This window comes from Pleuronectes platessa, chromosome 3 (genome assembly GCF_947347685.1).
Source record: "Pleuronectes platessa chromosome 3, fPlePla1.1, whole genome shotgun sequence".
NCBI lineage: Eukaryota > Metazoa > Chordata > Actinopteri > Pleuronectiformes > Pleuronectidae > Pleuronectes > Pleuronectes platessa.
Genome location: NC_070628.1, coordinates 10,542,397 through 10,565,258, shown reverse-complemented (window position 1 = coordinate 10,565,258; position 22,862 = coordinate 10,542,397). Strand labels below are relative to the sequence as shown.

Genomic DNA, 22,862 nt, shown 5'->3' with positions numbered 1-22,862 from the left:
TCGCGTTTCTGCAGGAAACACACGAGCGGATCCGGTGACGGCTCTGTTTTGGTTCAGTCACGTGTGCTGATCTGGCGTCAGTTCGGTTTATTGTTTTCTGTTATCTGGTTTATTGTTTTCTGTTATCTGTTTCGTTGCATTGCTGAGTATGTTCGGGCTTTGCAGTGATTTACCAAATTGTTATTACTGCTATTATAACCGACATGGGTACAAATATTTAAAATAAGTTAAAATAAGTCAAAAGACTGAATGCCCAAAAACATATGAACAGCATTTTTAAGTATTTTTATACATGGGACAATAAAATAAATATAATACTAGAAGGGCACATACCTTTGCCCAGTCATTTCCATGTAATCCTGCTAACTAACCAACAAACAAACCCCCGAAACCCCAATAGCAAAACAACCCCCTTGGCATAAGGTAACATTTACAAAAGCAGTTACACATGAAAAAGGAAGCAAAAAATTGCAGAACCTCTTTGGCAGAGGTAAAAATACAATACTCTGTGTCAACATGACAACGCTGAATTACCCACTAATAATAAAACCCAGTGCTGCTCCACCTCACTGGTTTCTTGCAGTGCACCTCAGTTACAGGGTAATACTGGTGCTGATTACAGGCCAGATTCTCAATTAAAGGAGGCTGTGAGGCAGGAGGAGGCTGGATGCAGAGGATGGATGAATCTGTGTGGGGCGGGGAGGAGGAGGAGGAGGAGGAGGAGGAGGAGCCCTTCCTCAAAAGCCAGCAGCAGTGTCGTGTGTATCAGACCAGCCTGAGCAGAGCAGCAGCTGATCAGCGAGCAGGGCGCAGCATCAGGGATTCAAGCAGCTGTAGCTACAGGAAGAGGCACCAGGAGGCTCGAGCCACACAGGTAGGATGCTATTAACTGTGCAACATGTGTATGTACATGTAGAGACTCTCATCCTCTGTCGGTATGTGCTGGTTATATACATGTTTACTACAGGTGTTAGTACAGTATGTTATCTGTACTGCTAACAGCAGTACTGCATTTCATACCATCTTCCGGTTACATTTTCACAGTGCTGCTTACAAATACAGACACACACAGCAGAAATGAACACGACTTGACATACACGGGCTATTTCTGAATGTTTATTTGTAGAGTAGGGTTCATACCTTGCATAATCATGTAAAAAAACTTTTCTTTGGTTGATCACTGAGTATGACCTGGAAGAGTGTGTGCTCCGGATGTCATGTACACTGAGCATTTTATATGTTGGCTATTTTGTACAAAAATAACAAACACATTTTCTGACTTGTGGGCCATAAACCGATACCCTGATCAATCTAAAATAGTTGTATCCATATAATAACATTTATATATACATATATATATATGTATATATGCATACTCAGTACACAGACTGTGGATTATTTGTGATATAGCGGTCTTAGTTTAATTACATTTGAATAATTCAGTGGTCACTTGCTACACATGCAACAACTTTGTATGAAAACGAAAGGGTTATAATTACAGGACGTGCAGTTGACCTGTTGCCCCACCCAGTAGCCTCATATGGAACATGGTGTTTAACAGTGTGTGTGGGGCCACTGTGCTACACCCCAAAAGTAAACTTCAAAACCGGCTGTGCCGCACACATCTCCCATGTGACAAGGCGGCAGCCCTGTAATATACAGCACGCTTGGGAGACACCCAGTCTTGAACCTGACATTATAGTGCCTGTATCCAGCCCAAATGTGGTTATGGCAGCCAGACCCTGGAGTTGCTCTGTGCACATTGAGGCCATTTTGGGCTTGTCTGGTATAACGTTGGTTGTCTTTTCAAAAGAAAACGAAAATACTTCATCAGTTTGTTTTGATAGTGAATGGGTATAATACAGTTTCAGTAGAGGAAGTGAACATAACTGTGATAAAACCAAGAACATCTCTGTCGTTTACATTGTTTGGATACATTGACTTTTAAATAAATATAGTTCAGTATTACTCATAGCAAACTGCAGTCATGTTTGAAGTCAACATGTTACCCCAACTTTACTTCTTCTACTAACATCACTGGACTTTTTAGTCCATTACAATAAACTGAACTCCTTCATAGATTAAGGGCTTAAATAGATGAAATGATGTTAAATAATACGAAGCATGGTTTTAAATTCAATCTCATTTAGAATATAAAGTAGAGAGGAAACAGTTTTGTATCACGATTAAGTGACCAATATTATCAGCATTAACAATGAGGCTTTGACTTTAACTTAAGAAACTTTTTGTTTAACAATGCAAACATCCTATGATCCAGTTTTTAACGAAACCTTGAATAAGTACATCAAACGTGCATATTAAAACAACACAGCCACTATGAACAAAGTATGTTGTGCAGGTTAGAACAATACAACCATATGTAAACAAATCCAATGTCCGACGTTGATGAAATAAAATAACACAAGCGGAGCTAAGGTAAGAAGATTGAACATGTATTTGAAAACCAAAAAATGTTAGCGACAAAGGATGTTATCAGTTTCTAGCTATGCTAAAGCTAAAGGACAGGACCTTCTTACATCACTGCTGCTACTACTAATGTTTTTAAAAAGCACGTCCCTCTTGTAATTTTTTGAAGCACAAAGAAACAATCTCTTTGCACACAGCCATTAAGAAGGTGTTCTTTATATTCTGTTATAGAGCCTCAAACCCAATGTGACTTTAGTGCCAAAGTGCTATAAACTTCAAATATATCAATCTAATCCTCTTCAGGGAAACTTCTGAGTTCTTCAATTAACATTATGAGTGTCTGTCATAGAAAATAATTTACAGTGAGCTAAAACAGGAACTCGCTTTACTGCCGAACATGCGGTTTCAACACTGGATTTATAGCTTGTACATTTTACTGTATAGTCATCTCCTCTCTGTAGTGTCACCAGGTTCCAGAAGGCTGCCCCACCTCTGGCGGGATTTATTTTAAACCCTCCCTTTGATTAAGACGATCTGCGCGTTGTGAAGAAGAAAATGAGTGGACAGCTATAGTAGTGTGTTATTACGAAGGCCCCAAACTGGGAGTCAAAGCTCTGGTCGACTTTAAAGTAAAATACAGCCTTCGAAGGCGACTGGGTGGCTTCTCTTGAAATAGCCTGGGTGAGCGGAGGCAGCCAAGTTGTCCATTACGGCCTGTGACCATGTGGAATAGGTTTTTCTGCCAGTTTTCCATCACCACCCATCCCTTCAGAGCGCAAAGTGCTCCGGCTGGTGGGAAAACACTGTGTACTGTACACTAGGGAGGAGGGGACCAGTGGAAAACTAGTCCAATGGAGACTCTCTGCTGATTTCCCATGTACGGTACACACAGGGTAGTCTCAGTGAACATGGATAAATAAATATCTCCGATCGTATTTGTACTGAATGTCACACCGATAAGTCTGATGTATGATAAGTAAAGACACAGTCCACTCAATCACGTCTTGTATTATGTCCCTCCCAAAACTTTGTATGGACGCTCTGTAAACTAAGGAAACAGCTGACTGGACACTAGAAGATGACACCACAGACGACATTACATCCCATCTTCTACCAACAGTAAAAGTTCTGTTAAAAATGGCCATCTAGTGAAGTTCATTCTTGACCTTTCAAACTGTAGGTCAGCGAAACCATCCATATCCAAGCCCTTTTCCAGAACTTTCGACTGCTTCATCTGGGTCTGTGTCCATGTTGTCTTAAAAGTCCTGAGGTCACTGTGGATGGGATTGTGACATCACATGTTCATATGAAGGCTCGTAGAACTAGAATCGGCAAAATTCTAAGGGCTCTTTCTTAGCCCATGTTCCATTTTTCCTCCACGTTTTCAGTAGTTTAATGCTTCATCCTTCCGACACTTTAACTGGAATGTCTCTCAGTAGAGCTCGTATCTCCACCTGGAGACGGTCCCTGTTAAATTCAATCCAACTGCACCAAAGTTCAGTCACTGAAATGTTCCTGAAAGGTGAAAATGCTGAAAAAAGCCCCATCTTGCACTGTTAAAGGAAGTGAACAAATCTGACTCCTAATCCGTAAAAAAAACTCTATAGTTTCTTTACTGACCCCCCCAAAAAATCAGCTCCGTTATTTTTATGTAATCTTGCTTTCAAACAAACAGACAGGGGTGAAAACATAAAATAAATAAATAAGATAAGGGAGGTAATTAATGTTAATGTTTGGCCAGACAACAATAATGTCATCCTAATGATATGTGTGCCAGATCAGATAAAAGCGGGGTGAGGGTCTGTGATTCGCAAAGTGCCCCCAATGTCCTATTTACAGTAAATTACAGACAGTGTCCCATTATTTACAGTCTATTGAGCAGCAGCAGGACGTCTCTACATGTCACGATCCCCACAGTCTTTCTCCCTGCTGCTCTTCTAAAGTACAGACTGGCTCAAATTCACAGGTTTAAACTGTTTGATTGTAGAAAAGTCAAAAAAAATACTGAATTATGCTTTGTTCTAAAAACCTAAAGGACACATTCAGCATCTTTCTCTCTCTCCCACTCACAATGTAAATGCTAAGAGACCAGAGCTTGAATGTTGACAGAATAACAATTAACCATATAGACATGCAACACAATCTCACTAATAACAGACGGGGTGTGGCACTATAATTGGTTTACATTGTTTGCCTGCTCCCGATGATCCCATTTGCCATGTTGATCAGAATTAATGTACGTTAAGATGAGCCTTTAAAGTCCGCCACACGCTGTGCTTCGGAGCCATCCATCAGACGAGAACCAGAGGCTGGGTCTGCAGCGGGTTAGTGAGAGGACATTTCACCGGGAGCCTCTCTGTGCTGTAATAATATTTTCTGAAAAATTGATTTTGTGGAAACTGATGCTTTCAGCAGCTCTCCTGAATGCAGCCTCACTCTATTTCTATCGCCTCTGTTGTCCAAGAGCCAGGTTTTCCCGCTAAGTAAACATACCATTCTGTATGTATCCCAGATGACATTTATTGTGATGCATCTCAGGGCTGATAGCAATATCCTGATATCCATTAATGGAGCTGTTAACAGGACCAGAGGCCTTTTAGATGGGAAGAATAGAAGAAGAAAAAAAGGTTACTGCTGTATAGTGCTCTCTCAAGTCATTAACTGAAAAGGGCTCACAAACAACAACATTTGCTCTTACAAGAATGCATCCATTATTTTATTGTATTACTTTCATCAAGGAGCTGATTATTTCACCCCTTTCTGTTGGTTTGTTGGTTACTATGCGAGATTACGCAAAAACCACAAAACTTGGTGAAATTAAGTGAAGTGGGTCAGGAAAGAGCCCAATGCATTTAGGTTTGGATCTGGATCAGGGGACAGATCCAGAAATAGTTTTTCTTACTTTCTCTAACAATGTGAGATTGGGTACTTTTCAACATTTTCATCGATTTCTCGGAAACAAATTGTGTTTCTGTAACAACTCTCACCACAAGGTCAATAGCTGTTCCGGTGCTTTCTTCCTCAGGACAGTGTTTTCCCAATTGTCAAGGACTCTTAAGTCACTATGAATAAGAAGTGCTCTGAATAATGGGATGACATGACGACTGGAGAAAACTCCATCTGCAGAGAAAATCCTGTGACATGATTGAAAGCTCCAGAGCAGCCACTAAATGGACTATGGTGGGGAAAATGTGCCATTAGCTACTGTTTCAAAGGCCAAGAATTTAGTATTCATTTCAACTTGTTCAGTTTTCTTCAGCTACACTTTGCATTTATGCATCTTGCATCGTCTGTGATGAGCATGGAAAATGCAACAGAAAATGTTTGACCATAGAACTGAACAAAACTGACCGAACCGTAGCAGCTGCTCGTTGAGGCCAACATCAGGAAACCCAAGCCGTCTGGCACAAAGACTTTAAAATGCCTGAAATAAGAGTCTGACAGAACAGCCAAACTGAAAACTGTTATAAACTCAAATATAGCTTTTCAGTCTGAACCGGAAATTTCATCCAGAGGAGTCAAGAACTTTATATCTATAAACCTCAATCTCTGGCTCTAATAAACCCTGAGATACGGATAATAATTATTGCACTTCAAGCAGCACCTTTTTACTTTTCTGCTTCTCATATCTAAAACAAATGATAATACCATGTTGTGCTTTCCAAACTTAAGATTTTTTATTCTTGTTTTCTTCTCCTGGCGCTTCAAAAAGCCGCAGCCCAGAGGAGCGGTGGATGGACAGCGGAGACACTCATGGCATCTCAGGAGCGTGCCGATGCGAGAGACTCTGCCACTGCTGATCTGAACCCAGGGATGGAGGGCAGCGCCGTGCCCGGCAGTGGCAAAACGTGTGCCGTCCACACTCCAGGCGGGGAGGAGACCAAGAGGGGCTTCAGGAAAGGCATCGGGAGGCACAATGACTACGTGAAGATCTCTGTACCGGACTCCAAGGTCAATCGTCTGCCCATGGAGTGGTGGAAGACGGTGATGGCCTTCTTTTATGCTTGCTTCAACTTGGTCCTCACCACCGTCGTCATCACCGTGGTCCACGAGAGGGTCCCGCCCAAAGAGAGCAGCCCACCTCTTCCCGACAAGTTCTTTGACTATATCGACAGAGTTAAGTGGGCGTTCACAGTGACTGAGATCAACGGCATGGTGCTGCTCGCCATCTGGATGGTCCAGCTGTTCTTCTTCAGATACAAGTAAGAACCTTTACACTACACACTGTGAAGGCAGGCTTCGTTCAGCTTAAAGAATAGATGATGTTATTTCCTGTCAAACTTGTTTTTGCTCTGCATGTCTCTGCCTGTTACTCAAGAAATGCCTCTTTATTATAGTCTACTGAGGCTGCTGTTTGTGTTGAAGTCGTATTTCTATAGTGGAGTTTTCCCTGTATCGCTGTTTTAATGTACTTGGTTAAACTATTATGAATTAAATTAATCTTTTTACATAAGTTCTTCCACATTTTAACTTTTGAATACAGGTTTGAAGATACTGAAGCAAATAGAGCTCAGAAGAGGCCGACAGTCCCTTCTTGAAGCCAGATTTGAATCCACTAGATCAAGATTTTTATTTATAAATATCAGTCCACTTAACATCAGATTTTTTTTCATCAAGACCATTAATTGTTCTCTGAGAAATAAGGAAAATGTTCTCACAGTGATTAAGTGGAAAACTGTATCCGTCCTCTGATCTGAATCTGCAACCAAATTGAATGGGTTGTTTCCTGATTACATCATTACACCAAGTTTATTAATCATCCTTCCTGTAGTTTTGCATAATCTAGCTAACAGAGAAACAATCAACAAACAAACAGACGGGTTTAAAAACATAATCTCCGTAGCCGAGGTCGAATCTGACCACAAAATAAACATTTGAATCACTATTACACCATATTATAGATTATTTGTCATTATCTATTTTGGTTAGTAAAACTCAATGTCATTGGCTGAACAGGAGCTGTCTAGTTTGACACCTTATCTCACTGAGCAAGATCATCTCCAGAGTTCTGTAGATTTAAGTTGATGCACGTGTTTTTGCATAACCTGGCGACTATATATATATACTCGCTCAATTATGGCTCTTCCATCGTCCATTTACAGGTCAATAGCAATCAGACGCTTCTTCTTCCTCATTGGCACCCTGTACTTGTACCGCTGTGTCACCATGTACATCACCACCCTGCCTGTACCTGGCATGCACATGACGTGTGCTCCTAAGGTGAGTCGAATACAAACCTCTGAGACTCATTTCCAACAAACGCATGAGCGAGAATGCTTTAAAAAATAAAAGCTATTATGACTTTTCATTGGCTTGAGACATGGAGGTGCATGTGTCTGGTTAGAAACCTGTGCTCCTGGCAGTTGTTTGCTGAAGCAAGTAGAGTTAAAACACAAGGGGCCGGACAGTAGATCCCAAGAATTTGATGTGTTTCATGTTGTATATGAAAGTCTTCAGCTACTTGGAAGAGGTGAGTTGTCGTCAGTAATTTGAGCAGCAGCTGGAAGACATGTAGCCATGTGGCGTTGATTTTACTCCTCAACCATCGTCCTCTCATTTCCTTCAATCCCTCTTCATGTTTCCTGTCCCTGTAAATTACCGGCTCAACTCATGTTGCCCACAGAGATGAAAAGAGCGACAGAAAAATGGAGAACTTATTTAACATTTGGAAAAACACACTTTCTTGCCATGTGTTTAATACAGCCAGCAGCTGGTTCTGTTAGTTTAGCACAAAGACTGAAAACAGAGGGAAACGATTAGCCCGGCCCCAGGTAACAAAATCCACCTACCGACACCTCGAAAAATCTTCGGTCATTGGTGTTTTATTTATTTTTTCCTTGTGATCTTCCATCTTCTTTTCCTCGTCAGCTCCACGATGACTCGCAGGCCAAAATCCAGCGAATCCTGCGGCTGATTTCCGGCGGAGGTCTTTCCATCACGAACTCCCATCTGCTGTGTGGAGACTTCCTGTACAGTGGACACACTGTGATGCTCACCCTCACCTACCTATTCATCAAGGAGTGTGAGTACTCACTGCAACACTAAATTGTTCACCCGTAAATGGAAACATGAATAATAAATATACGACATTGTCTGTTTCCATTCTCATTCCCACGTGTTTTATCATGCAGCTACCTTCGAGGAACTAATAGGATGCAGATAATACATGTTATGCTTTGAAGGTCGAGGGTCAGATAGATCAAATCCCTGCTGACGCCGGGCGAGAGGTACAGAGGCAGGAGACAGGAAGCCAACGGATCACGAGTCAACATGCAGAGACAACTTAGAATCGTAATTTAAAAAGTCTGGTGTGTAAAACTTAGGTGAAATATTGACAGAAATTGAATATAAAATAATCCTTGTGATTTTTTCACTCGTGTGTTTCATTTAAATTGTATAAATTGTTATTTTCTTTACCCTGAAATTGGCCTTTTATATTTAAATACTTTATATTTACATCAGGAGCAGTTCCTTTCTATGGAGGCCACCATTTTTTTTTACAGTAGCCCAAAATGGACAAACTAAACACCTTTTGAGTTTTATCTTTTTATTGAAAACTGAACCCTACCTCAGGGTCTCTTTCATGTTTGGAAGGGGAGGGTGAGGTGATGGGTATTCAGCTGCATCATGCAACTTCACCACTAGGTGTCACTATATTCTACACACTGAACCTTTAACCTAATACTTCAGATTAAACCAGAGAACCTGGAAATAACCTACACATATGCAAGGGGAACATGCACACTCCACATAGAAAGACTCCAGCCAAACCGGGATTCGAACCGAAATCATGCACCACTGTTCCGCTCGCCACCATAGCAACTTTTGTATATTATATAGCTGCAAAGTCCTGGATACACACTCTGTTGCCTGTTTATTAGGTCTACTTAATTAAAGCGGTATTATACAGCAGCCCTGCCATTAACTGATTCTTCATAAGGGATGTTATGATCTCTTTTTTATAAATTACTTCTTTTTTAAGTTTAGATTCAACTTTATGGCCATTTTAAGGCTGCAGTTTCTAGTGCTACTAAATTATATATCTTTATACAGAGCGACATTTTCATTATTTTGTCAATCCCAATTATGTCAACAAGGCAAGATATTGGAAGCATTGGTCGGTATAACGCAAACTTCAGCCTCCTAAGTCACCACACATTTAACTCCATACTCTTTCATGGAGATACGATGCTTTCAAAGGTTGTGTTCTATAAGGCTGCATCACTTTGTCAGCTGAGCGCAATAAATTGGCAGCTGAGCATGTGTTGAGTTAGTAGCGCGAGTAGCTCCCGTTAACTGTGTATTTGGTACTTCTGTTTCATTGCATTTCTTACATCTCTGTACTTTCTCATTATCTAAAGTTATCAATCTATCCATCCATCATCTGTCCATCACCAGGTAAGTTTCTAAAAATGCTAAACTAAGTTGTTTGGTTGAGATTTTAGGCTGAAGTAGCAGCGTCTTAGTCTCGTCTATTTCAAATGTTTTTGTGTCACATGAAATCCTTCTGTTCTTGACACATGTCTCTGTCTGCCCTTGTCTGTAAGCGTTAATGTGAAACATTTTGCCCCCCTCCCCCCCATCTATCTCTAAAGACTCGCCGCGGTCGTTCTGGTGGTACCATCTGATGTGCTGGCTGCTGAGTGCAGTGGGAGTGGTTTGCATCTTGGTGGCTCACGAGCACTATAGCGTGGATGTGGTCGTGGCCTACTTCATCACCTCCCGCCTGTTCTGGTGGTACCACACCATGACCAATTTACAGGTAAGGGCAGAGAGCCGTACACCGGGGGGGCTGTTGTAGTTCAAGAGAGTAAATGGCAGCTTTAATCGCTTGAAGGCTTCCCTCTCATTGAACCTTGTTAAACATGAATCATTACACATGGGGCGATTTACTGTGAGTCTGACATGTGGCTGCATTTTCCTCAGTGTAGCACCAACAGAAGAACAGTTTACATTTAAAGGAAATGCTCTCTAATTTGCTGTATATATATATAATAATAAACTTAGAGTTAGTTCACATTTTTGAATTGCCTGGATGTCACTCCCTGTAGAATGCCTTCAAACTGATGAATTGCTTCCTCTACTCGCAAAAATTTAAGCACACAGTTGATATGGTGCGGTACAAGGGTATAAATGCTCTAAACATTCACCACAACTTCAACACAGTCAAAAAGAAAGAAACTGAATGTGATACAGTATTTCAGGCTCTTGTTACTGTGATATAGAGACTGTTTTTGGGTGCGTCTTACAGAATATGCTCATAATTAGTTTATCCTAAAATACAACTGTTTCAGTGTCCACATGTACACAGAAGCTGTTGCGTTCTATTTTAATTCCCTCTGTTCAAACTGCTCAATGTGGGTTACTAATACATTTCCAATGTAAATGATGGGGGACAATCCCTGTTCTGTGCAAAGATGTTTAACGTGAGACTTAATTTGACAAATACAGTTAGTAAAATACAGTCAAATACAGTCATTTTGGAAGATACTGTCTCATTCCTCAAATTAACAATTGAAAAGTCCACATGCTTCTTACTTGTAATTTGATGACTAGAATTACTATCACTGAAACCATATATTCCTTATCTGACATGCAATCCCACCTTTTAATTTCCACAAACACATTATGACAAAAAAAACAAGAGCCTGGTCATCATCACTACTCTGAGCTGCTCTCTTTGTATGGAAAGTGATATAATAACATATTTCTATATAATTTTTTTCCCTGACAGACTGTGAAATGTCTGCCCAACAACTACCTCACCAACACCTGGTGGAACCCTGTGTTCAACTTCCTGGAGAGGAACGTCCAAACCTCGGTGCCGTGCTCGTACAGCTGGCCCATCACCTGGCCTCCCGCCTGCCTTAAGAACCCCTGCAAGAAGTACTCCATGGTACAAAGTACCCGAGAGGAGTGACCTCACCCCCCACACCACAACAGTGTTGCCTGATCATCCACCAGAGGCTGTACTCATTCATTCAGTCAACTTGACGGGAGCTTAATGGTACCAAATGCTTAGCAAAAGCAACAAAAAATGTGCCTCGAAGGAAAATCTAGTTTTCTCTTTGTCTCTCAGTGTTATTTATTTTGTCAGATAAAGTTTTCCTTGTTTTTGTAAATGACACTTGTAGCAGCTCCTGGTGAATTTCACACACTTTGTCGCAGCTGACTCGTATGGTTTGTTTTAGTATTTGCCAGACTTTGATTTTGGATCTGCTCCTGTTACATACTGTATATACTGATGAGTTTACCTCAATGTAATATCAGTGTGCTCAAGTCACAAGGTGCCTTAGTATGTTAGATGTCAGTAGATGTATCAAAACTGCCATATGAGTCATTTTTTCAGCTTATTATTGTTGTTATTATTATTTGTATTATTATTATGATTATTAATATTATATTACTATTCATTTGTTGTCATTTTAGTATTGTGTTTTATTGTCTCATCATTGTATTAAATGTAACCATACCAAGGCTTCCTTGTATTTTGGGATTTAATGAAATAATCTTTGTTATCAACCACCTCACACCAGTTACAAGAAATAAATGTTTTTGTAAAAGTAGTTCCAATGATAGCCTACATGAAAATTAAGTCTTAGTCCCATGCCTCTGTATTAGAATTACATTGTCCACATAAGGAAAGAAAAGATTAAAGCTCTGCATTCAGACTGTGGGCTATAGGTCCCATTTTGTTATCATATACGTTACCAACTATTAAATTAAGCATAAATGAACTACTACATTTGGATTATGTTAACTATATTTATATTATTTTATCTTCTGTGTGATATAGACCAACAGTGACATTCACACACAGGCACTGGGTTTTGGCTCAGTCATTCAGGTTTACAGATTGTGTCTGAAAAGGAGAAGAATACTGACCTGTCCTCAGCTCCCTCAACAGAAGACCAGGCACAAATCATACACACAGAAGACCACCGTGTCCACTGTACATGAGCAGAGCTGTGACTTTGATCAGTCACTTTATTGGTCAATTCCACCAACACACACACACCAAATGAACAATAAGTTTAAATCAAGTCAAATATACTTTAATGTCTCTGTGGGAAAATATTTCTTGGGCCAATGTGCTACAGCAGCTGCAGAGCAGCACATTGTGCGACAAAAAACAAGGTCAGAGACCCAGAATAATAAGGCAGAATAAAAGTGAGTTGAATATTGCTCCTGTCCCAACAAAAGAGGGAGAAGAGAACTCGAGATTGCCCTTTTAGAAAATTTAAAAGATATTAAAATTAACAGTAAATACAAAATATTTATTTCTTTATTCCAACATTTACATTGGATTGATTTATTGATTTTCTGAATCCCTTCGGGCCGTCACAGCTAATATTAAGAAGAGAGAGAGAAGAAGAAGAAGAAGAAGAAGAAGAAGAAGAAGAAGAAGAACTTGTTACTGCAGGTGACCCTGAGAGACAAACTGAGGGGGCTAAAAAACTCCTCGCCACGAACCAATCACAGCAGGGGAGCAGCTCCGCCAGCCAATGGGAATCCAGTAACGGTAGCACGTTACGATACAGGAACAGATCGATGGAGAAGTAAACAAAAAGCTCGGCCCGTCGCGTGCTGTAAAGAAGAAGACGGGACCGTGTTTATCTGCGGTTCGGCGCTAACTGTGGGCGCCATGTTGCCTCCGTCGTGTCTGGAGCTCTTCAGCTCCTCTTCTCTGTCTCATGTAAACACCGGAGCGGTGGCACTTTTCTTCCTGGTGCTTTATTTACTTCACTTGTATAGGAAACAACGGGAGTTCGCCAACATCCCCCCGGGCCCCACACCGTGGCCGGTGGTCGGTAACTTCGGCGGCTTCCTGGTGCCGTCTTTCCTCCGGAGGAAGTGGACGAGCTCCGGCTCCGGCTCGGAGGCGGGGGAACCGGTGAGAAACGCCGCGGTGATTCTCACGGAGCAGGCGAACGTGTACGGTCCCGTGTTCAGCTTGTTCGCGGGGAAGCAGCTGATCGTGGTGCTGAACGGATACGAGGCGGTGAAGGAGGCGCTGCTGAAGCACCCGGAGGAGTTCTCCGACCGGCCGGACATCCCCAGTGTCTCCATCATGACCAAACGGAAAGGTGACGACACCGGTGGCACTCATAGGTTTTATATATATTTATATATAATGCACCTTTCATGCATGTTATTGTCAAAGTGGGAGGAGAAACACAACAAGATCAAACACAAATAATGAGATGTTGCATTGTATAAAAACAATTTAATTATTTCATCTCACTGCTCCCATGTTTCCTTTTGTTCTTCTACTCCCACATGTTTACAGACATCTTTAAACTGTATCGTTTTATCATATGATTACTCATTTTTGTGGACAAAGAGAACAAATTGTAAAAAATATAGTAAATATAAAAACAAATGAAATGAAATGAATCCTGCGTTGAGCATGTTAAAGCCCTCAAAAAGCCAATTCACAAGCCTGAAAAAAATGTACAATAATAACACACAGCCAATTCATTTGCCTGAATAATAATAAAAATGATCCTTACAATTTCAATAGGGCCTGAGTGTCTATCAGTGCCTTTCAGTGCTCGGGCCTTAATAAAATGGAATAAAAAGTTCAATTGGAGATCAAGAATAACTAAATTAATAGAATAATCAATGAATATATTAAGATAGTTAGAATGGTAAAAGACAGTGCGATAAAAAAGTCTTTAAATAAATCACAACATATCATGATCATTATGGATATTGACTGATATAAATTGTGTCAAAAAAAAATGTCTCTAATCTTGCAAAACTAATATAGAAAGGTTCAAAAGTAGAAAATAAGGATTTCCCCCACTGTTTAGGGAAAAATATATGAGTTCCATAAAGGTACGTTTGAAAAGGGATGAATTGACACTTAAATTCCTCAATGCTCCTTCTGTTTTCTGATTTAATCCAACTTTAGGAATCGTCTTTGCACCTTACGGGCCGATTTGGAAAAAGCAACGCAGGTTCTGCCACACCATGCTCCGGACGTTTGGCTTTGGGAAGTTGAGCTTTGAGCCCAGCATCGTTCAAGGTGTGGCTACCATCAAAACGGAGCTGCTGCGACTGAACGAGGAGTCCGGGGGCGCCGGCGTGGACATGGCCCCGCTCATCTGCAACGCCGTGTCCAACGTCATCTGCTCGATGACCCTGGGCCAACGCTTCCACCACGAGGACGCAGAGTTCCGCAAGCTGCTCAACCTGATGGAGCACGGGCTGGAGATCTGCGTCAACAGCCCCGCGGTCCTCATCAACATCTTTCCGCTTCTCTACTATTTGCCCTTTGGGGTCTTCAAGGAGCTGAGGCAGGTGGAACGAGACATCACCGTGTTTCTGAAGAGCATCATTGCCAATCACAGGGAAACATTAGATCCTGAGAACCCGAGGGATCTTGTAGACATGTACCTGAAGGAGATGCTGGCCCAGCAGGCTGCAGGACAGGAGGACAGCAGCTTCACAGAGGATTATCTCTTTTATATCGTGGGAGATCTCTTCATCGCAGGCACAGACACCACCACCAATTCAGTTCTGTGGATTCTGCTCTACATGGTTTTATATCCGGATATCCAAGGTACAAACAGCACCTGCTATATCTCCAGTCAGATTCTGTCCGATTTCCTCATAAACCTTCCATTGGATTGTTGATAAAAAGTGTGGAAACAACTAAAGATGCACACACAGTCACAGTCATCATGATCGATGATACAAAACGTTTATGTTTTCAATCTATAAATACTTTGTACTCTTTAAGATTTACACTTCATATAGTGCTGGGTGAAAAGCATGTTGTAGACTTCAGTGAAAAAATGTTAAGCTCCTATGAACTACATATCCTGTTTTCTACATTATGAGGAAGCAGTTATTTGTAAAAAGGGAATTCGAAACAGCTGAAGTACTGAATTCCCACTTTGTTGTGTAGGACTGATGCCATGTTGTCATGTTGCCTCTCTTCTTTTGATTGTAGAAAAGGTCCAGGCAGAGATTGATGACGTGGTGGGGAAACATCGGGTCCCGTCTCTGACTGATAAAGGAAGTTTGCCCTTTACCGAAGCCACCATCATGGAGGTGCAGAGGATAATTGTAGTGGTTCCTCTGGGTATCCCGCACATGGCCTCCAAGACAACAGGTGAACTTAAACAACACGTTCGAACCCTCGTTTTCTGCTAAATCCTCAGTTGGTGCTCAATGATTTCATGTGGGGTTTTTTTCTCTTGTAGAGTTCAGAGGCTACACTATTCCCAAAGGAACAGTTATTCTGCCCAATCTGTGGTCTGTCCATAGAGACCCCAGTGTGTGGGACGAGCCAGACAATTTCAACCCGGCACGTTTCTTGAATGATGATGGAACGTTGCTTAGGAAAGATTGCTTTATGCCATTTGGGATTGGTATGCCTTTCGTTACTCATAAATGAATTTTAACTCTGCTTGTGCCAGGAACCAATGAGTTATCCCTTGTGCCCCTCAGGTCGCAGGGTGTGCATGGGCGAGCAGCTGGCGAAGATGGAGTTGTTCCTGATGGTAACTTGTTTACTCCAGGCCTTCAGATTCCGACTCCCAGAGGGAAAACCTCCTCCTCCTCTGCACGGGCGCTTCGGCCTGACACTGGCCCCCTGTCCGTTCACTGTGTGTGTGAGCCCTCGGAGTTGAGACACCTGGTTTGAACAGATTTTCAGTAAACAGGGTTTCCTGATAGCCATGACCTTTTAAATAAGGGCGAGAGGAAACGTAGATCAAACAAAGGTCTCCTGGAGAGACCATTGAATACATTTGGTTTATCAATAATATTTCAAATATGATTTTATCAATGGAATGATTCTTTCACTTTATTATTTGATGTTGCATATAAAAGATTATAGGAATAACCACATATAAATGCTTATGTCCTTTATTGGGGCACAAGAAAAAGGAAGATTTTTTGTTTGTTAATATATTTCCTCACCGACTTGATCTATGGATTAATGACAACCTCTTGATAAAGACAGATTATTTTAATAATTTATCTTCGGTCATAAACATATATACCTTTTCTTTTCTCACTGTTTTCAAAGTATTTCTTTAAATTGTTGCCAATATTATGATGGGATTTTTGTGGCCCTGGTTTTTTTCAGGACAAATTGTCAGCTCAGTGTTAAAAACTTTCACGGACACAATGTGCAATGAAATGTTTATGTCAGTGGTTCAGAATGAAAGTAATATACAAAGATTATATGAAATTGAACCAGTGCCGTGGAACCACTGATATGTGGCTGCGTAAATAACATCATTTAAGTCATGTTTTTAATTCTGAAAGAATGAAGTGATTCAAAATTTTCATATTGAAAACAAATGTATATGAAATATATATTTTCATATACATATACTGTTATATTGTTATAACAGTCCACCAGCAGGGGTCATTCTAAGACTTTTTATAAGGTGTTAATATGCAGTGGTCTGATGAAGACACATGTACCGTGTAATGTAAAGTTCTATTTAAGTCAAAGGAAGTGAATTATAACAATAATATATAACTTCATTAATCAAAATCATCTCAGAGCTGGAAAAGAGACGAAGCTGTGACTTCTTGACAATCACATGGAAAGTTTATAATGTGTTTAAAGGGCATTAAAAATGTGTTTGCTGATTTTCCACCAACGTGTCCATTTTTTCATTTACACTTGTTAACATCCTCCACTTAAGCTCCAAGATGTTATTCTCTATACCAGGAAATCAAGAAAGTTATTTTTACTGTGCTCACTCATAAATGTATGAGGTGGTCAGTGAAATGTATGAATTAGACCAGGATTGTACAGCAACACTGAGTTAAACAAAGCAGATTACAAGTACTGTGCCAATTAGATAATTGTTTGTACTTACTAACTTCCATAAAACTTTACACATCTACTTCACCATTTTTTTGGGAACTTTTTACTTCACTACATTGATTTGAGAGGTAGAGGATAAACTGCTGGTATCACTGGCACACTCAAAATGGTATTCAATTCTTCATAGAGTAATTGAAGTACTTATAATCATGATAAATTATTGATACTTTCACTGAAGGAGGATTTGAAACGGACTTCAAGTAACAGCTTATAAATAAGGATCGATTGTTGCAAATGAAATGGTATGAAAATTATCATACATTTTATTTATTACGCACTTTACTAAACAAAGTGCTTTACAAGACAATTATAATACAATTCATGACATTAAATATGTTTTATAATGTCATAAAATCAGTGCTTAATTAAAGCGAAAAGAGAAAAAAAAGACAGACAGAAGGAAGGAAGGAAATAAATAAATAAATAAAACAATCAGGTGAAGTAGAGGTTGCAAGAAAGACATTTTAAATAACTTTAAAACCACATTTGTTTATTAAAATATAATTTAAGACCAAAACAATGAGGATGATTATAAATAGTATATAGTGTATTTTAATTGTTTTTATTCTATCAAAACATATATTTGATAGAGATCATATTCCTAACCTATGAATTTTGACTTTGCCAATTCCCAGATGGTCCTTTAGAGACACTGTTAAACTGTATAAACCTGCAGCTCTTGAACTAATCTCACGTGTGTATTTATTATCCTGATATTTAACTAGATGTGGGTAAAAGGTCACGGCAGCGTGCGCGTGATCACGTGACCGACGACCTTCGTTCCCCTCCGGTGTTATGTTGAAATCTGTCTCCCCGTGAAAACGTTTCCTCCTTCACTTCCGCCTGCAGCAAACACACGATCCTCACGCTCGCCACCGACAGGGGGCGCAGCCTGGGAGACACCACTTTACCGGGGGTAACACGATTCGTCACCACACCGGATCGTAGCTCCTCTCTCATCATGGCGTTCTTCACCCCGCACCTCCGCAGAGCTCTGTCCACCTCCGCGGTCAGACACGTTGCCATCAAACATGTGACCATCATCGGAGGGGGACAGATGGGAGCCGGGATCGCACAGGTGAGCGGACACAGGTCTTCCTGGGTTGGGGTTAGCCTCGTAGCTAACAGTTAGCTTCAGTAAAAGTAACCTGAGATCAGCTGCTGGAGGACATGAGGGGACAGAGCTGAAAGTTTCACCCACTGCTGCGAATAGATCTTTATGTTGCTCATGACAAAGAGACTAGTTGATAAATGATTTAATGGCACAGTTGCCAAAATAGAAAGTTTTCATAGGCTGGTGTCTGCAGATCAACCAGTGGGCAGGTGAGCCTGTTTCCTTGTGTTGTGACTGGACTGGTTTAACAACAATGCTCGTTGTGCAACATGGTCCTTGTATGAAGTTTTGTATTATGACTTTTTCCCTATTTTTAACACAAACCCACCCAGCTGTTGCACCGTCACTTTTAATATGTTTCTCCTCCATTTCCCTGCATGCACTGCTCTGTGCATCGTCAACAGCGAAAACACACTTTGGATAATCATTCATTTTGTGACTGTAAACACATTAAGTTCCTGCAGAGAGTTATTATGCAGAAATAATGAATCAGGTCAGTTAAGGCTTTAAGGAGATAGTTCACCTTAAAATGACAATTCACTCATTATCTAATTACCACTGTGCCGATGGAGGCAGTGGGTGAAGTGTTTGAATCCATAAAAACACTTTTCGAGTGTCAGGAGTGAACAGCTTTGCAGGCAAATCCAATACAATTAAAGTAAATAGTGACCACTTCTTCAAACGTAAAAGAAAACAACAGAAAAAACACACAAATGCCTCCATACTGTTCCTGTGGTGTCATCAAAATGTCCGTAACCCCCGACATTCATATTCTACTCGAAACAAGGTCATTAACACCGTGTTTTTATCCTCACTGACAAGTTTGAACCTCCTCCCTGAAGGTCGCTGCAACAACCGGCCACTCGGTGACGCTGGTGGACACTAATGAAGACATCCTGAAGAAGGCCGTCAAGGGAATTGAAGGGAGCCTTAAAAGAGTGGTGAAGAAGAAGTTCGCCGACAAGCCGGAGGTAAGAAGCAGCAGATCAACAGACAGAATACAACCAGGTCAAGATCGGAGTGAAACGTGTGTAATTAATAGAGGATGTATTTTGTGTGTTTTTCAGGCGGGTGAGGAGTTCATTCAGAAAGTCCTGCAGAATGTGTCAACATCCACAGATGCTGGATCTGCCGCTCAGAGCACAGATCTTGTGTTGGAGGCCATCGTGGAGAATCTGAAGGTCAAGCAGGATCTGTTTGGTCTGCTCGACAAGCTGGCACCAGAGTAAGAACTGTCCCCTTTCTGATTTAATTGATCAGCTACAAGTGTTCCATTAGAAGCAAGTGCAGTAGCGTTGTAACATAACTCCACTTCTCTATTTTCTGGGTTTTGCAAGTTTCTGTTTGTATTGTTTGTACATCAGTAATCAGTTTTTAAAAACACTGAATGATATTAATTTCCTAATATGAGAGGTAAGAGGACACGTGTTGTATTTGGACGTGTCTGTCTTACGTGCTCCTCACTCACTGTGTTTCTGTAACTTTTTTTAGACACACCATCTTTGCCAGCAACACGTCCTCGCTGCCCATCTCCGACATCGCCAGCTGCACCAGCCGACTCGACAGATTCGGTGGCCTTCACTTCTTCAACCCCGTCCCCATGATGAAGCTTGTAGAGGTGAGGCCCCAGAATGCAGTCTGTGTTTTATTTATGCGTTTGTGTATTTAACAGGGAACAACAGGGGAAAACACAGATTCACATAGTTGCATAAGACCTAAAGCAGTAGATGTGATGTGTATGTCTTTCTTCCCTTTTCAGGCCTTTGAAAACAAGTTCAGATGTTCATGTTCCTATCATTCATATCCATAGGCCGTATACATTAAGTTTATTAATTTATTAATATTTGTCTAATCTTCTCCAGGTCATTGGAACTTCAGCAACAAGCCAAGAGACGTTTGATTCCCTCCTTAACTTCAGCAAAATGCTCGGTAAAACACCAGTGTCCTGCAAGGTGAGTTCTGATGACTGATTCATGTCTTACAGAATATGTCTGTCCACTAAGCAGTAACTGACCTCTCTTCACCCAGGACACACCAGGGTTCATTGTGAACCGCCTGCTAGTTCCTTACATAATGGAGGCCATCCGGTTGCATGAGAGAGGTTTGTATACCTGGAACCACTGTGAAAGAATCGGAGCTCTCATTTATTTGTTATTATTTGCTTGAGTAAATGTTTTTCTGTGTTGTCCCTTGTCTTCCTCAGGACACGGATCCAAAGAGGACATTGATATTGCCATGAAACTCGGTGCTGGTTATCCCATGGGACCCTTCGAGCTCTCTGATTACGTAGGATTGGACACTATGAAGTTTATTATGGACGGTGAGTGAACTGTGTGGTAAATATTGATTGTGTTTATGACTTGATTTAACATTTCAATTGTTTCGGCTTTTGCAGGTTCATAATTTGAATCTACTTGTTTACTATAGTGGACCTACATGCAGAATGCTTGTTTTTTTGTCTCATGTGGTAAACAGCTGCCACACGTCCTTCCACCTTCAGTCTGAAACACTTGTGGTCCAACTCCCAAATAGCCCAGTTTGCTCTGATTGGTCAGCTGATCCACTCTTTTGTGATTGGTCATTCCCTTATAGGGTGTGTCAGAAACGTCACGCCCCAGAGATGCCCTGATCAGCTGTTAGCACTGCCTTCGCTACGATAACAGTGGCGTCGGTTCTGCTGTACCTGTATGAGCCAAGCTAACCAGTAGCTGGAGACACGTAACCTGGTTTGAGGAAAAAAGAAGAATGTAGGAGAGAAAGACTCCCTCGGCTGTGTACTTTGGCCTTTGTAACTAAAGAGATCATTTACACACACAATAAGTTACATGACATTAAATAAGAGTGGAAATCTAATAGTGGCACGGCTGTGTCAGTCTGGAGAAACTACTGCAAGAAAGGAGAAACAAATCTAATTTGAATAACAGCATCTACTTCTTCTCTTTTTTTGTAGGTTGGACTGAAAAGGACCCCAACAACCCACTGTTTGGCCAGAGTGAGCTGTTGAACAAGTTGGTTGCAGAGGGAAAATATGGCAGAAAGAACGGAGAAGGATTCTACAAATACAAATAGATACGTTTCACTGTGTTTTGTGTGGAGGGACGAGTCCGGACTTCAGAAATAAGCTATCAAAGGACTGATAAGAAACAGAAATAGAAAATGTGCCTTCTATGTTAAAGGTCAACTTTTGTCTCAGTCCATTTTTTCTTATGCACGTCGTCCCTTGAATATCTTTGAAGAGATTAAATGTAATTAAATAAAATAGATTTTTAAAGTACTTTTCTGGCGTTTGACTGTTTTGCAGATACACATGAACATCAGTGACACTCATGCTCAACATCTAATGTGAAGGCCTCTTACCCATTATCCCTCTTCAGTAGATGGATATGAAAACAGCTGATAGGTCAAACTCTGCTCACATGTCATTCTGCACATTACATGAAGAAACTAAACACATCACATATATAATATACTTAATGTACTTTATATTGTAATTCCACTATTGCATCCTCAGTCAGTGTTGAAGGGGGCGTGTATGAGCCATTTGTCAGATGCTTTAAAAAACATCTCACACAACGAACACAAGGTGGCGCTGTCTCATTTAAAATGGGGACATACTAGAGGCACAATTCAGATTTGAAGTTGTATTCTTTGATCTTTGCTCTTTGATCCAATAGTGTTTACGTCATAGAATTTTTACCTTGAGATTTTTACAGTTTGACAGTTCAGGAAAAAATCACCTTGTTACCCAGATGTAAGAGTTTTATACTTGGATGATGGGCTTTTCATTATCATTGCAATTATACAGTATCTGTGTGTTTTTAGAGTTTTAATTGTGTTGAACTGATTGTGTTTGATTTATAATCTCTAAGTGCGACTCAGACTTTTACATCTGGCCCTTCCAGCGCCGGTCTTGACACCACACAAGGGATCACATGAGCCAATGGTGCCTTTTTATTTTTCTTTAAAAAACAAACAAAAACAAAATAAAAAACAAACAAAAAAAACATGTTGAAACAGTTCAAATATGACCACTTGGTAAGCAAAATGCTAAACCAAGATGACAGTGACCCAGAATATGATAATTAAAAAAAGGAATTCATCAAGTAATACTAAAATAGAGCATTGAAATCAAAAATGTTACAGAGATGCTTGCATGGAATAAACAACATGGCTAAAGACACACTATTAGCTACCAGAGAGGAAAGACAAAGGTCCATTGCAATAAAAGAAAGACTGCCAAGTGCTGGGGTAAATATATATATCTGCTTCATTTGTCATGTTTCAGAACAATAAAATATAGGCCTCTGAGCTATCACTCTTGCCTTTGTCCTCATGTTGCCTGCAAAAATACCAAGAAAATTGACATATCCTGACAGTTTTTAAAAAGTACACATACTGAGCATTATTTTACATCTGAGCAAGACTCGAGGTCACTATTTGTTACAAATAGTTATCAAAAGA

The 22,862-nt window shown here is 40.6% G+C and overlaps 3 protein-coding genes across 3 annotated transcripts; all 3 read left to right on the top strand.

Annotated features, from left to right (window-relative positions):
- Positions 1–676: 676 nt before the first annotated feature.
- sgms2a (sphingomyelin synthase 2a) lies at positions 677–11,904 on the top strand. Its single transcript, XM_053418827.1, has 6 exons — positions 677–874; positions 6,140–6,629; positions 7,530–7,647; positions 8,296–8,449; positions 10,023–10,189; positions 11,162–11,904. The coding sequence occupies exons 2-6, from the start codon at positions 6,181–6,183 to the stop codon at positions 11,345–11,347; spliced, it is 1,074 nt and encodes a 357-aa protein (XP_053274802.1). The 5' UTR covers positions 677–874; positions 6,140–6,180; the 3' UTR covers positions 11,348–11,904.
- Positions 11,905–12,964: 1,060 nt separating this feature from the next.
- Positions 12,965–17,051, top strand: LOC128436645 (cytochrome P450 2U1). The gene is made up of 5 exons (XM_053418440.1): positions 12,965–13,514; positions 14,345–14,995; positions 15,389–15,550; positions 15,642–15,809; positions 15,889–17,051. Exons 1-5 carry the CDS (start codon positions 13,073–13,075, stop codon positions 16,068–16,070), a joined length of 1,605 nt encoding a protein of 534 aa, XP_053274415.1. The 5' UTR covers positions 12,965–13,072; the 3' UTR covers positions 16,071–17,051.
- A 1,132-nt stretch (positions 17,052–18,183) lies between these two features.
- hadh (hydroxyacyl-CoA dehydrogenase) lies at positions 18,184–21,675 on the top strand. Its single transcript, XM_053419362.1, has 8 exons — positions 18,184–18,365; positions 19,244–19,372; positions 19,469–19,626; positions 19,893–20,019; positions 20,264–20,353; positions 20,430–20,502; positions 20,605–20,721; positions 21,352–21,675. The coding sequence occupies exons 1-8, from the start codon at positions 18,249–18,251 to the stop codon at positions 21,468–21,470; spliced, it is 930 nt and encodes a 309-aa protein (XP_053275337.1). The 5' UTR covers positions 18,184–18,248; the 3' UTR covers positions 21,471–21,675.
- The last annotated feature ends 1,187 nt before the right edge of the window (positions 21,676–22,862 follow it).